We start from the raw sequence: 16,264 nt of genomic DNA, 5'->3' as shown, positions 1-16,264 counted from the left end.
TAGCGAAACAAAATAGTGTATGTCCCATAAAATACGTCCTTCCTCCCCGGCCGTACAATCACGTCTCTTTTCGATCTTTTTTTTTTTTTTTTTTTTTCTTAATTGTATTTCAATTCCCCATCGGGGCGGGCTGGCAGCAGCATATGCGCTGCTCTTCAGCCGAAAGACATAGAACAAACAATAGAAGACAGTGAAAAATATACAAAGGAGAGAATATGGTGAACATAGATATAAAAAAGGGGGAACATCATGGAAGGTAATAGACAAAAAAAGGGGGACTGTAAAATGGAGATAAAAAACTGTTTTGAAGTAGGGCACACAAAGAGCCACACAATGCGACAATTAAAAGAACACAAGGCACAGTATGGCTGGAGCATAAAAAGTATCGACGGATGGCGTAGCACATAACGTCCTTTTTTTATTTTCATAGACATTAAATAGAGATGCTACTCTTAAATTATCTCTGCACATCAGTTCTTTCAAGAACATTAACTATATCTTTTACACTAATTATATTCATAACATTCTTTAATTGCGGTTTACAACCAATAAAAATGTCAATATTTATGTGACGTACCGTCACAATACGCTTTCACTTATCAAATATTAAATGCATTGAATAACTGAACATCACCCACTGGGATATTTTGTGATCTCTCAAAGGCTTTTGATTATGTGAATCGTGAAATTCTTCTAGATAAGCTTAACTATTGTGGTATGAGTGGGACAGGGCACAAATGGTTTAATTCATACTTAACTGGAAGAATGCAGAAGGTTGAAATTAACAGTGTAGATAGTCTGCAAAAACCAGCACAGTCCCCTAACTGGGGAGATATCAAGAATGGTGTCCCACAGGGCTCAGTCTTGGGTCCCTTACTGTTCTTAATATATATTAAAGACTTGCTACTCTATATTCATGAAGATGCAAAGCGAGTTCTTTTTGTTAATGATACAAGTATAGTAATCACACCTAACAAGCAAGAATCAGCTGAGGAAATTGGAAATAGTGTCTTTCAGAAAATTATTACGTGGTTCTCTGCAAATGGACTCGCACTAAATTTCGAGAAAACACAGATTACACAATTCTGTACAGTAAATGGCATAACATCATTGATAAATATAGACTATAAATAGAAGTCTGTTGCTAAGGTAGAATTCTGGGTGTGTGCATTGATAAGAAATTGAATTGGAAGAAACACATCGATGATCTGCTGAAACGGTTAGGTTCAGCTACTTATGCAATTAGGGTTATGGCAAATTTTGGTGATAAACATATCAGTAAATTAGCCTACTATGCCTATTTTCATTCACTTCTTTCATCAAGCATTATATCTTGGGGCAATCCGTCATTAAGAGACAAAGTATTCATTGCACAAAAGCGTGTAGTCAGAATAATAGCTGGAGCCCACCCAAAATCACCTTGCTGATATTTATTTAAGCAACTCGGGATATTGACAGTACCATCGCAATACATATATTCATGTATTTAATGTGTCATTAATAACCGATCCCAATTAAAAAACAACAGTTAAATGTATAGCTACAACACTAGAAGAAAGGATGATCTTCACTATTCTGGGTTGTATCTCACTTTGACACAGAAAGAGGTGAATTATGCTGCCACAAAAATCTTTGATCATTTGCCAAATTGTATCAAAAGTCTGAGAGACAGCCAACCAACATTTAAATGCAAATTAAAAGAATTTCCGAATTTTGTGTAAAGAAAACTTATGTTAAAATGACATATTCCACATCATTACGAAATGTCGCATTCATGACAAGGATTAATTGTATATGTATGTATTAACGGTAAATCTGCTGATAGCTCAACAAAGACAACAATTAAATTGCGGTACGATGTATATAACATTACATACGAGTGACTAAAGTGTGAACGGTGAAAAAAATTTTGAATCGATAATACAAAAAAATAGATGTTGCGAGCAAAGTTTTCTTTCAATTCCAGAAATTGTCATTAGTCACGGTTTACTTTTCTGAACTCGATTACTTATTCGATTCATTGTTATTAATTACATCGATTCATCGATATCAATTGCTCAACATTCATTTGAATGTAGCCTGTCCGTGTTAATGTTTTACGGTCTTACCACAATGATCCCGATTCCTTCTGAAATAAATATAATCATATGTGACATGTAATATTACTTCCCTTTTGACTTTTGCTCCAAAATATAGGTATTCAGAAACTATTTGAAAAATGCTGTAATATTAGGACTGGCTGTATATGTTGCATGAAAGTATTACGGGGCGTTAAACGCCAACCTTCGTGTGTTTTGATACTGTTGCTCATTAATTTTGAAAATAACACTTAGTGCTGTAGTGATCATAATCGTTAATAAATTCGATACCAACACGTGGCAGCGTATTGTCAAAATAGCAGTGCTGCACACGTTGATGCAAGGAGTGGGCTACATTAGTTTTATCTATTGAAAATTCGGTATGAAATATGAGTACTGTAAAACTGATTTCATCTACGAAACATCACGGGGTGACAGTAGTGTTCAAAGTGGAAGTGTATTCGATTCAACGTTGCAAAATACGTGGAAAGCCGCGTTGGAGCGTGGTGTCTTCCGATACGCTTTAAATATACAACATTCTAAAATTCTAGAGGGAAAATTTTCTTTTGTGGCACAGGTGAGAAACAATAAAAGACCTATAAGAAACGCTACAGCCTATATTGTTTTATTAATCTGGAATTTTTGCAAAAACTGTCATCAGTTAAATACAGATCGCGCTCTTAAAAGAAGGGCCCCCGAGGAAATAACAAGCCTGACGCAGCCCTTTGACCATGACAGATTTAATTTTACGAAAATAGACGAGACTGAAATACTTTTTGAGCTGAGAAGAAAATGTGACACATCAACAAATAGGCATTGTGTGATAATTAATGAGAGCCCACTAGAGTTTGGGCATTGTTTACTTTTACCCTCACGGCTGAACTGCTTACCACAAATTGCTACACAACATAGTCTGCAGCTGGCAATAGAAATTATGCTTCTTAGTTCAAATCCGTAAGTATCTCCGTAATGAGTTACAACAGTTTCGTGATTTTAATATTACTGTCGCCTTGCCTAGGGATTAGACTTGTGTTTCATTGTTAAATGGTTTGCAAAACTTCTCAGTATGTTGAAATATTATCAGAATCAGTTAGGAAGTGGCCAAGATTTTTCGTTGACAGTTTTTACATATAATTTATTAATTTATTTGCATACTGGTATAATTTTTAATGTAATGCATCTACACTTTAATGGAGACCTTACCTCTTTCTTCATCTTTTTTGTCACTGTGTGGTCACTTGATTATCAGCCCTTGAATGTAAATACTAGACATCAGTTTGGTAATTTCTTGTTGGTTTGTTTACTTTGGCAGCATTCCATTTTGAGACATCTCATTGGATATTTACATTTGCATTCTGCAGACAACCGTGAAGTGCGTGGCAGAAGGTACTTCCCATTGTACAACATATTAGAATTTCTTCATGTTCCATTCACATATGGTGTACAGGTAGAATGATTGCTTAAATCATTCTTTGCACATTTAAATAGAGTAATCTTGCCTTTACAACCTATAAGGATGTAATACATAGAGAATTTTAGTATAATCCTAGATTCCTCAGGTAATACAGGGGAGTCATTCCATGTCAAATCAACACACTTTAAATAAAAATTTTACCTTACCCTCTTAGATTTTGCTGAAAGTTGGTATACATATAGTGGGTGCTGAAACTAGGAAAAATACCAAATTTCAATTTTTTACCTCAAACCATTCCTGAAATATGGTCATGTAAACTTTTCAAAAACTGGCCAAAAATGTGTGAATGGACTTTTTTTTTAATTGCCCTAGGAGCTGCCCTAATTGAGCTAGAGAACTGGGAAAGGTGTCATTTTGTAGCATTTTTCATGCTCTTTCCAGTGATAGACAAAAACCTTTTTCAAAATGGTAATTAATATTTTGATTTAATTTTTTTACAAAAAGTACATAATTGAAAATTTTCAAAATATTTCCATAACTACTTCATACTGTTGTAAATCACATGGCAAAACATAAATGTGGGATGATGATGGGTTCATTGTTTAAAAAAATTTATTCCGGACTCTTATTTTTCACTAATGGCCCTAGTTTGACCAAACTGACCTATAAGGTAGTATGTCAGTAGAGGACCGTATACATAGGGCTTGATGTCTGTACAATAATTCAGGGACTGGAGCCATTGTTGAGATGATGTAGTCTGCATTGTTACCTTCTAAGGCTTTGTGTGCCTACAGCATTATTGTTACCTCTGTGTTGACCAGTCTGTATCTATTATATTTAATAGTTCATTTTCAAGTAAATCTATACATTGAAGGCCAGTTTATAAGTGGTTTTTGTATAAATATGGAACCAAGTTAAAAGTGCAGTGCTGTAAGAGTTCAGTGTTGTAATCCATTGAAGAAGTCAAATCATTTTATTAGAGACAGAAAAAAAACTGAGATATATCACAACATGGATGCCCAAATTATTTCCTCAAATACCAAGTGGTGCCAAGATTTGTGATAAATGTAGGAAATTGAAAAATACACCAGAGCCCATCAGTGATGAAAGTGTTGAAGAAGAATCTTCTGGATCAGAGATAATCATCCGAGACCAAGACCCTGACTTCACTCCAACTTCAGTAGCTGTTAAAACATTTAACACAACACTTCAAGAACTAGGCGAGTCCCCAATTGACAAGAGAAAACTAACATTTAGGCATTACGCCAAATCAAAAGTGAAGAAAATCTCATCAATGACACACAAACTTTTTGTTGCTCCTGAAACTTCTTCATCAGATACTGATACTGATGAATCTGTTCTTGAAAATCTTGAAAGAAACTTTAAAAATTCTATAAGTAGAACAAAAGAACTAATGATTCTTACAAGCTTACCTGAAAAGTGGAGTGTCAGGAAAATAATGAGGGAATTTACTGCTCCTAATTACATTGTTTGGCAGTCCAACAGAAACTGTCAAAACTGTACATTCATTTTATGAAAATGATGAAGTTAGCAGGGCAATGCCAGGTATTAAAGATTGTGTGACAATTACAGAAACAAATGGAAATAAAACAAAAATATCAAAAATACTTATTTTGTGTAACCTTAAAGAAGCTTACAAGCTTTTTAAAGACAAGTTTCCTAACATGAAAATGGGTTTCTCTAAATTTGCTGAGTTGAGACCAAAACACTGTGTATTAGCTGGCCGGAGTGGCACACACACTGTCTGCATGTGCACAACTCACCAAAACATAAAATTAATGATAGAAAATGCCAAACTAAATACAGTAACAAACAGCAGCTTAAACAATTATAAGCAGTGCATTGCAGAAATGCTTTGCAACCCATCATCAGTTGATTGCAACATGGGAAACTGTGAATACTGCCCAGGAGAAACTGTCAAACGTAAAATTTTAAAAGACTCTTTTCATGACTTAATTGAACAAGTTCAGTTCCGACAGTGGATGTCAGTTGACCGATGCAATCTGGAAATTGTTCAGAAAACTTCTGTAGAATTCATAGATTTATTTTGTAGTAAGATGTCGACTTTGATTCGGCATGACTTCATTGCCAAGCAACAACGAACATTTCTTAACTCCACAAGAGAAAACCTTATGGAATCTGAATTTGTTGTCATATGTGATTTTTCAGAAAATTATAGTATAATTCTACAGGATGAAGCTCAGAGTTTCCACTGGACAAGACAACAGATTACCATTCATCCTTTTGTTATATATTACAAACAGGAAGACAAAATTGAGCATATGAGCTTTGTCATTGTTTCTGATTGCCTGGAGCACAATACAACTGCGGTTTACACCTTTCAAAAGAAGCTAATTTCATAACTAACAAATACATTTCAGAAGATTCCAAAAAAGATATACTATTATTCTGATGGTTCTGCTGCTCAGTATAAAAATAAGAAAAACTTCTTGAACCTTTGCCCTCATGAGGAAGACTTCAACATAAAAGCTGAGTGGCACTTTTCAGCCACAGCACATGGGAAAGGGCCTTGTGATGGGGTAGGGGGTTCAGTAAAGAGACTGGCAGCTCATGCAAGTTTGCAAAGGTCATACCAAAATCAGATCCAACCTGCACGAGATTTATTTGAGTGGGCAGTAGATAACATCACAAATGTTGATTTTGCATATTCCACTCAAGAAGACTACACTGCTTCAGAAATATTCTTAAAAAACCGACTTGAAGAGGCATTGACAATCAAAGGAACACAGCAATTTCACGCTTTCATTCCCAACACTACATCAAAATTAATAGTCAAATACTTCTCAGGTGATATGCAGAGTTGGGGGAGGGAAGTAACTACATCACCAGACAAACTGAAGTTACGAGATGTATCAGGCTATGTCACCACTGTATGTGGCTGAAACTGGTGGCGTGGGTACATTTTAGAAAAAAACGAAGAACTTGATGAAGTGAAAATAACTTTTCTTCATCCATGTGGACCAGCTACCTAAGTCATTCTCTTATCCTGCACATGCAGATGTCCTGTGGGTGTCAGTTGTGGATGTTCTCACAAAAGTGAATCCGTTTACTCCGACAGGGAGTACATTCTTAATGAAAGTGATGTAAACCAAACCCAGTCAGCTTTATTAAAATGTAATATGTGAAGTTCCAAGACAATTTACAGGGAAACTGCATTCAACTCAAAACTTAATTTTTGTCTCAGGTTAGTGTTAATGTATATTTTATAGAAAGATGTTTCAAAACTATTGTTAGTACCTATTGTGTTAAATTAAGCTATGTACATATACCTGTTACTCAAAAACAAGCATTACGTATTTAATTTGTTTAATAGTTCCATTTCAAACATCATCGACCAGAACTATTATGTAAAGACTTGTACTTATTCATACTTTATTTCAGTTTGTATTAAATGCTCAATTTCTTGTTTTTGTTATATCGGTTAATACACTGTTAGTGAAGTTGCATGAAATTAAAATAAGCAATCAACTTAATTATAAAATATACTGATTAGTTTTGGTTTAATAAGGTGATTTTAAAGAAATTCCTGTTTGTTAAAGGTCAATTTGGTCAAACTAGGGCTGTTAGTGAAAAACAAGAGTCCGGAATAATTTTTTTAACAATGAACCCATCATCATCCCAGATTTATATTTTGCCATGTGATTTACAATAGTATGACATAGTTATGGAAATATTTTGAAAATTTTCAATTATGTACTTTTTGTAAAAAAATTAAAATTAAATCAAAATATTAATTAGTATTTTGAAAAAGGTTATTAATTAGAAGCTATGTTTTGGTGTATATCCCTGGAAAGAGCATGCAAAATGCTGCAAAATGACACCTTTCCCAGTTCTCTAGCTCAATTAGGGCAGCTCCTAGGACAATTTAAAAAAAGTCCATTCACACATTTTTGGCTGGTGTTTGAAAAGTTTACATAGCCATATTTCAGGAATGGTTTGAGATAAAAAAATTGGAATTTGGTATTTTTCTTAGTCTCAGTGTCCACTATAAGAATACCAACTTTCAGCAAAATCTAAGAGGGTGAGGTAAAATAGGTGTGTTGATTTGACATAGAATGACTCAGGTTTTCAAAATTATACAAGTAAACTTTCATGAGACAGTTCGCATCTATCTAAAACCCCTTGCTTGTTCAACCCGAGTTCTCCCTAGCAAGAAATGTGCGATCCAACCCACACAATATCTCACTTTCACTAATATGTGATGGTGTGATGCAGAGTTAAATGTATTTTGTAAGTCAAAGAATACTGTCTTTATCTGATTGACTTGATCCATGTTCTTCAGGATGTTATGTGAGAAAAGTGTTAGTTGGGTTTTGCATATCATTGTTTTTAGAATTCCTGCTGGCTGTTGTGAAGGAAGTCATTTTGTTTGAGATAGCTGATTATGTTTGAGCTCAGTATGTGTCATAAGATTCTACTACAGGTTGACATCAGGGACACTGGATGGTAGTTTTGTAGATCACTTTTGTTACACTTAGAACTTGTAGATGGATGAGACCTGTGTTGTCTTCCAACTATTGGGCATATTTTTTTACGATCTGTGGTAAGTTATTGAAAAAAGAGGGGCTACCCCTATAGCAAATTCCAGGCTAAAGTTACATATTGAACCCTCGTAGAAATCTTGGTTGTTTTGACAGGCAGCTGCGGCCACATGTCTAGGTTAAGTTGGAAGGCGGTAATTTTTGTAGTGAATTGAAAGTCAATGAATGTGAAAGTAGAAAATCTGATTATAGTAATATATTGACTGGTGGTGAAGCCTAACATTTATGTCGGTGACATATTGAACATTGTGAGGGGGTCTAATACATAAATTTTGTCAAATTCTGTGTAGAATCTGTTAGGGATTCTGTTGAACCCTGGAACTTTGTTCAGTTATCTGAGATTTCAGCTATATTTCAATGCTCCTAACACAATATCTACATTATTTATTTCTCTGGCATTTTGAGAAAGAAACAGGAGGAGCTTTCCTGTATCTTACCTTGTTTAGTAATAGGCTATATGAAGAAAGGTCTCGGCATTTCTGCTTTACTACCCTCAGTTTCAGGTCATTGCCATTCGTGATTGTCTGAACACTGGCTTTCATACAAGTGACAGCCCTTGCATATTATCAGAATTTCCATTTTAACAAAATATACAAAAGCGGTGTGTTTTTCATAGCCATTTAATGCACATGTGTATCACTAGACCTAGAGCACATTTTCATTCCCTGCATGGTAAATCTTTCAGTTCAGCCTTTTATTTATTTTGCTTACATATGTACTGAAGATTGATAGATGAACACACTTCGGACAATAAATATACCCATTATTATTTTAAGGACACAAATGGTGGAAAAATTGAAATTTTTTAATGATGTTATTAAATTCTATAGTCTTTCAGAAGATTGATAGATGAACACACTATATCCAGTATCATTAAAAAATATATATATTCAGGGTTGCCAAACGTTCTGGAAGTCAGGGAATATGAGTAAATTTCAAATGTCTCAGGGAAATTTCGGGAAAAAAAAACTGGAAAAATCTCGTTTTTGTCTCAGTAGCATGAAATTGCTCATTTACTGAGATGTCATGCTTCATTGCTGGCTGGGTGCAGCTAAATACGCGTGCCGCTTCTCTACTGTCTCATTCTTACTGCTTCTCCCCTTTCCACCCCTCCCCTCAGCTTGCAGTCAGTGCTGCGACCATTACTTACTGTTAGCCTAGCAGCTGCCTAAGCGAGGCTGGGAGGCATGAGGAGTGGTTTGTTTGGATCTGATTCTCAGAGATTGTTGACGCAGCAGCAGTAGACAGTGGTCATGTGTGCACGAGTTGTGTCTGAGTGATTGTGAGTGTGTGTGTGTGCGCTCTCATTTTCTGTCAAAGGGTATGGCCAAAAATTCAGTTATGAGAATGTGATTGTCTCCTCTAAGTGCCTGGCTCAGCGATCATCTTTTCGGTGAGTTGCTACTTATCCTCATTACTATTGATTATCATAGCATTTGCGCAAGTTGTGTGTTGCGTGGGTGATAATCGCAGTCTCATTTCATCAACATGATGTCTGTGACATGTGAATAGCTGGCCACACGAGTAGGGTTCCATGGTGGGCCAAAACCGCAGGCCATTTCTGTGGACATCTCTAATGGATCAGGCCTACCAATCTCAACCCCATAATTTCCCACTAATGTGTGGGTCCTGCCTGTCGGATCTAGTGTCACCGATCTGCCCCCAGGCTGTGTCTGTCTGTGTGTGGTGTAATGAACCGGATTTTCATGGTTTATCCATGGACCCAGGGCTGTGGTGCTGCTTGGCAGGCCAGAGGCTACAGGTGATGGATTTCAGGAATTGTGACTGTCTCATCGCAAGTACATTATACAGTGCCACATTTTATAGACATTTTATTTATCATAGTACATTTTGGCACTTCAAAAGTAGTTTATATATTAGAAAGTGTGGACGATAGGAAGAAGAAAATTGTGGCAGTCACTGGCAGTTTGTACGCTATGTACTCAGTATTTCTTGAAAGAAAAATCACACAATAACTGTAGAATAATAGACATAATGCAGTGGGTAATTACTGACAATAACAAACATAGTAGAAGCAACATTTTATTGGTGGTCACCTGTAGTATTGGTTTACATAACTCTTCCCCACCTTATATGTTTCTTTCAGGAGGCCTACTTTTTTCTGAGGTTATTTCTGAAAGCAGTGAAGGTATTTTAAATCTGTCTTGTGACTCCAATAAAATGCATATTTTTGTCATCAAATGCATTTTGCTTTATTGAAATAAAATAACATCAGTGGTCTTAATGAAACTTATATAACATGCGGCTTGCTTTCTCCATCTAAAAACAGTTCATTGCAAAATATTTTGCTGTTAGTTTTTAACATTTTTGCTCAGACATTTTTAATACAGAAGTCCTTACATTTTTTGTCAACTTATGTCTTTACTTAACCTTAAGATCTCAAAATTTGTCAGGAAAAAATGCTAAAACTTGTCTGGAGGTCAGGGAATTTTACTTGGGGAAACTTGAGGCAACCCTGATATTGCTTGTGGCCCTTTTCTGCAGTTTGAAATTTGTGTCAATGTTTTGTGCAATTAATCCCCAGAAAAAATCACATGGCTAAAAACTGAGTCACGTAGGAGTAGTATGTCACTACAAGACAAGGGGTGTTACAAACTGACAATGGGACCTTAAGGGCATAACATATAGGTGACACTCTGTTTCCCAATATTCCCAGAAGTATCAGTGTAAGATCGAGAGACATGCCTCCCACAGGTGAGATTATTAAAATCCTAATGGTAAACTGCCAAAGCATTTGCAACAAAGTGCCAAGCACTTATGAAAAGCAGTAAAGCTCACACAATACTAGGTACAAAAGCTGGTTGAAAGCTGAAACGGATAGCAGTGAGATTTTTGGGGAGAATTTAAGTGTATGTCAAAAGGATAGGCAAATGATAGTGGGAGATGGTGTATTTGTCAAATCCATTGAGATAGAAACTGAAGCTGCCTGTGAGACAGGAAAAGGGTCAGTATCAGAGGGTGGGCATAAAATGATAATTGGATCCTTCTATTGCTCACCAGACTTATCTTCTGATGTAACCAAAAACTTCAGAGAAAATCTCAGTTCACTTGTATGTAAATTCGCCCCCCCCCCTCCCCCCTCCCCCCCCCCCCCTGCTGTAATAATCAGTGGAGACTTTAATCATTCAACAATTAATTGGAAAAATTACAGTGTTGTTAGTGTTAGGCCTGATAAGACATCCTGCCAAACTTTCCTAAATGCCTTCACTGAAAACTACCTCGAACAGACATTTAGGAATGCCACTGATGATGGAAATGTAGTGGATATAATGACAACAAATAGACCTGACCTCTTTGAGGTTGTCCACATCGAAACTGGTATCAGTGACCATGGTGCGGTTGCAGCAACAGTGATTGCCAACGTACAAAGGACAGTTAAAACAAGCAGGAAGATATATATGTTCAGTAAACTAGACAAAAAATTAGTAATGTCGTATTTTAATGAGGGACTTGAAACATTCAGCACAGGTTAGGAGCATGTAGAATGTCTCTGGCTTAAGTTTAAAATAATAGTTGACAACACACTCGATAGATATGCACCCAGTAGAACAGTTCATAATAGGAGGGAACCTCCATGGTATACAGTCACTGTAAAGAAACTTCTAAAGAAACAGAGATTACTGTATAATAGGTTCAAAACAAAGCATGGTGCTATAGATAGAGATATGCTGAATGAAACACATTTGGCTGTCAAGAGAGCAATGCATGATGCCTTCAATGACTGCTGTACCAGAACATTGTCAAATGACATTTCACGAAATCCAAAGAAATTCTGGTTGTAAAGGTTGTTTGTGGCACCAGAGTTAGTGTCCAGTCCCTAGTGAATGAGACAAGAACTGAAATTGAGGGTAGCAAAGCAAAAGGACTCAGCATGTTATCTTGGATGGAGACTCATTGTTGGATGCAGAAGTAACTTCGGGTGTGTTGGGACTCTGCTGTTCATGATTTGTTAATTACCTTGCAGACAATATTACTAGCAAAATCTTGCTTTTTGCAGATGATACTGTTATCTATAATGGAGTACTGTCTGAAAGAAGCTGCGTAAATATTTAGTCAGATCTTCATAAGACTTCAACGTGGTACAGAGACTGGCAATGTGCTTTAAATATTCTGAAATGTAAACTTCACAAAACATATAATATCAGTGAGTCACTATTGGAATTGGCCAACTCATTCAAATGTGTGGGTGTATTAGACTTTGTAGGGATATGAAATGGAATGATCAAATAGGTTCTGTCATTGGTAAAGCAGATGGTAGACTTCAGCTTACTGGAAGAATACTGGGGAAGTGCAATAAGACTACAAAAGAGATTGCTTAGAAATCACTCATGCGACCCATCCTAGAATATTAATAATAAGTGGTACAATGGAATGTACCCTGTGCCATGCACCTCACAGTGGTTTGCAGTGTATAGATGTAGATGTAGATGTAGATCCTGCATCAATTGATAATCAGTATTCACCCCTAAAAAAAGCTTTTTATTTGCTACAGGCAATTGATTTATAATTTATGCTTAACATGACAATGTAGGCCCTACGCAGTGCAGATTTCAAACACCATTGAGGGTTTCGTTTGCCTTCTCTTACAAAAGTTCTGGTGTTTTATTAGTGACTCTAATATTTCTGTCATTGGCCAATAGAATTGTTTCTCTGTATCTTATATTGTCTAGACTTTGGTAAAAAATCTCAATAAATAAGAGACTAACAAATAGTTTCTGATAGGGAGTGTGTCCTAATTGAGTATATCTTATTATCACAGTGTAAGGTAAATTAAAGCCTCAATGAAGCCTGAGAGACCTGATCATATATAAAGTAGGATATTAAAAAAATAAGCTTCTTGTGCACACATTACAGTCATCCTCTTGCACTAAATCTTCAATCATGTCTCAATTAATTTGTAAATTGTGCACCTTAGATCTCATTGTGAAGGAGTCAGGACAGCAAAGCTATAGAGGACTGTTCTAGACATGTTTGACTCTATAAGACTTTGTTTATAATGATTGGTTGGTTTAATTGCTAACACATTGGAAAAGTAAAATACAAAAGTTGTTGCACTCATGGATCCTAAACTAGTCACATTTCCTTGACACAAAAGGTACAAAATTACTCAGGAGCTATTTATCATAATACACACCTGTTTTTTTACCTTCTCATATTGTTTTTTATTTTATCCTGTTGATTACTAGTGTGCATGGACCCAAGTGGGTCAAGCTTTGAAGACAACTACCATATCTGATAAATTGCAGCATCAGTCTCATTTGTTTCAAGAAAACCTCACACAAGAAAGTTTCAAGTGGTCTTAGTAGTGTTATATTGTGTGGGATGTACTTATGGATTTAATTTTTTTATTGTTATCTCACACATTATTTATACCACCAAGTACATGAATGACATGCAACCTTTCTCATAGTCTCAAAGAGAGTTTGGTTATTTTCACCTGAAGATCTGTGCGTCACCTTTATGCCTATTTGCTTTAAGCTAACACTGAAAGTTGAAATGAATCCTGTGGTAAGGATATCTGTATTGGACTCAGCTACTTTATGAAATTTTGAGAGAGAGTGAGAGAGAGAGAGGGGGGGGGGGGGAGATAAAAGGAAAGGAATTATAAGGAATCAACACTGAAGTCAAGTAATTACCTATTTACCATCTGTGACTGACTGAGGAAATGTGAGGTGTGATATGCAAAACTAGGTGCACTTGTCTTCTTCAGGAATCTCAATGAGGCCAGGTTCCTTGGCTTTCATAATGTAAATAAGATTGGCAATTTTCACCTGTATAGCATTTAGAGGGGGGGAGGGAACAAGGCTGGGCGACTATTGTTATTTCTCCTTTGAAGGAGTGGGAATGCTTTGCTTGTGTATGCCATTGATCAGGGTACCTAAGCATAAAAGACTTCTGTGTTATGAATTCACAATAGTGGAGACTAGCAGTCATGTGAGCACAGCAGGCCTGATACAACCATGTCATCAGAAACCTCAACAGGACCAACAGATGCACCACACTTAAGCAGGCAGCTGCCTTTAGTGCTGCAGTCCAGTTGCCACATCATCATGTAAATCTACTCTGTGCAACCAGCAGTGAGACAATTTGTGTTTGTATTGCTTGCCCATATGCATTAACTAGTGCTTCTGTTCTTGCTTCTCAGTTTCTCCGGAGTAACACTGGTAGTTGCTGCTGTAAGCTAGAACTTTGAGTATTGAATTTGACGTTTCTCCTCCTCCCATGGTCATGGTTTGAACCCTCTTGAAACTCAATTGATGATGAAAGTGTCTCCAGGGTGTGCTCCAAGCGCTACTATGGAAGAAATACGTTTGAGGATTAAAGAGTGCTTAAAAATTATTCCTGTGACTACAGTGTATACCCTTGGAATTCGATTAGCAACAATGCATAAGATTGTACATGAGAGCTGTAAAGCTGGGCACATATGCAGGAAGGAACAAATCCCACAATGTAACATAGGGATATGATGACATATTCATCTTTCATATCTGCAGCTCTTGTCTTTCTTTCTGAGTTTGCAGTTAAATTATAGCATGTAGGTTCCATTTTCATACAAAAACACTGTTTTTATTTCTACCCAAACATGTTTTGGCACCTCTGTGCCATCATCAGTGGGTTTTGTTTATTGAAAATACGATTTTACATTATATGTTTTTTGCAGGACCATCTGTATGGTGTCCTGCACTGATAGCTTTTCATGTTTTGTTGTGACTGATCCTTCTTCTTTTACATTCTGTGGCAGTGCACACACATATTAAGGTACTTCGTTTTTCCTATAATAGGATATGGCGACATTTGGAATTAATTGAAACAAACTTTGTTTTAAAGTGTGTAATAGATATAAATTTGAACGACTACCATGGAAGAGTTTTATTATAAGATTTTTTGGATTAGAAGTCCTGGTCATATATTAAATGTCATAAGAATGAGTACAATAACATTTTCCAAATCTTGCAAATCATGTCCTCTGCCATCCCAACATCACCAGTCTTGATTCGCTATATTCTATTCACTGTTGATCTTCACCTGCAATCACCTGAAAGAAACCCTGATCTACTTGCTCTTGACTGTAATTAATTTCATACTCACTAATCAATGTTTCTTCCTTGAGTGGCATAATATGGAGAGTAACCAGAGAAGCAATTGTTTAAGAAAAAATTAGATACATTGCATAATTTCCCAGTTATTTAGCATTGAAGTGGGCCAATCAGGTTGTTGCGTACACAGATTCAAGCACTTATTATGCATTCTGGCTTGAGCTCCCAGAGTCGGCAGTCATGTGTGAATGACTGGTGTGTGTTTCTCTTTTTCAGATGAAGTCTATGGCCAAAAGGGTGTGCGTAAGTGTCTTTTAATCGTATCTGTCTGCAATTTCGTGTGTCATTTTGATGGTAAATAGCAATCAATTTTTTCCTACATTATTGTTATTCCTACTCGGAGTTTCTATTTTTTGTTTGAGCTAGAAATACATTAGTTCATTTTGAGTTAATCAGATGAAGATCAAGTTTGGCAATACTGTCCCTGACAGGCTGCTTGAATTTGCACGCATGACAAACTGATTTGCTAACTTAAATGTTAAGTATTTCGAAAATGGCACAACATTTTGAATTTTTTTCTTAACAATTATTTTTTAGCACAACCTCCATTGCAACACTCTTATAAGCTTTCTGACTGGTTCTGAACACCCTGTATAAACAGTTAAGGGCATGAAACTTCCTGGCAGATTAAAACTGTGTGCCAGACCAAGACTCAAACTCGGGACCTTTGCCTTTCGCGGGCAAGTGCTCTACCAACTGAGCTACCCAAGCACGACTCACGCCCCGTCCTCACAGCTTTACTTCTGCCAGTACCTCGCCTCCTACCTTCCAAACTGAAAGGAAAAGGTCCCGAGTTCGAGTCTTGGTCCGGCACACAGTTTTAATCTGCCAGGAAGTTTCATATCTGTGCACACTCTGCTGCAGAGTGAAAATCTCATTCCAATTCAGGGCATCTTTATGTTTACCTTTTAGGGGGCTGTAGAAAGAGAGCATTCTGAGAATCTATGGCTGAATCTAAGACGTGAACTGTTCTCTACCTGTATGCATAGCTGAACTGTAATATGTACTGAACTTTGAAACTCACCATGTGTAGAATGGAGAATCACACTGAGAGAGCCAGTGAACAATCAT

At 36.6% G+C, this 16,264-nt stretch overlaps 1 protein-coding gene across 6 annotated transcripts in view; it reads left to right on the top strand.

The window, feature by feature from the left end:
* The first annotated feature begins 2,082 nt into the window (after positions 1 to 2,082).
* LOC126101112 (GDP-D-glucose phosphorylase 1) overlaps positions 2,083 to 16,264 on the top strand; it is a 92,841-nt gene continuing 78,659 nt past the window's right edge. For 5 of the 6 annotated variants that reach the window (XM_049911793.1, XM_049911791.1, XM_049911792.1 and 2 more), the window contains exon 1: positions 2,083 to 3,032. In XM_049911793.1, the coding sequence (XP_049767750.1) occupies positions 2,461 to 3,032 (572 nt within the window). In that variant the 5' untranslated portion in view covers positions 2,083 to 2,460. The remainder of the gene's footprint in view (positions 3,033 to 16,264) is intronic. The other variant, XM_049911794.1, reaches the window with a different exon arrangement.

The sequence above is a fragment of the Schistocerca cancellata genome, chromosome 9, assembly GCF_023864275.1.
Source record: "Schistocerca cancellata isolate TAMUIC-IGC-003103 chromosome 9, iqSchCanc2.1, whole genome shotgun sequence".
Lineage (NCBI taxonomy): Eukaryota > Metazoa > Arthropoda > Insecta > Orthoptera > Acrididae > Schistocerca > Schistocerca cancellata.
This window is presented reverse-complemented; position numbering and strand designations above follow the sequence as displayed.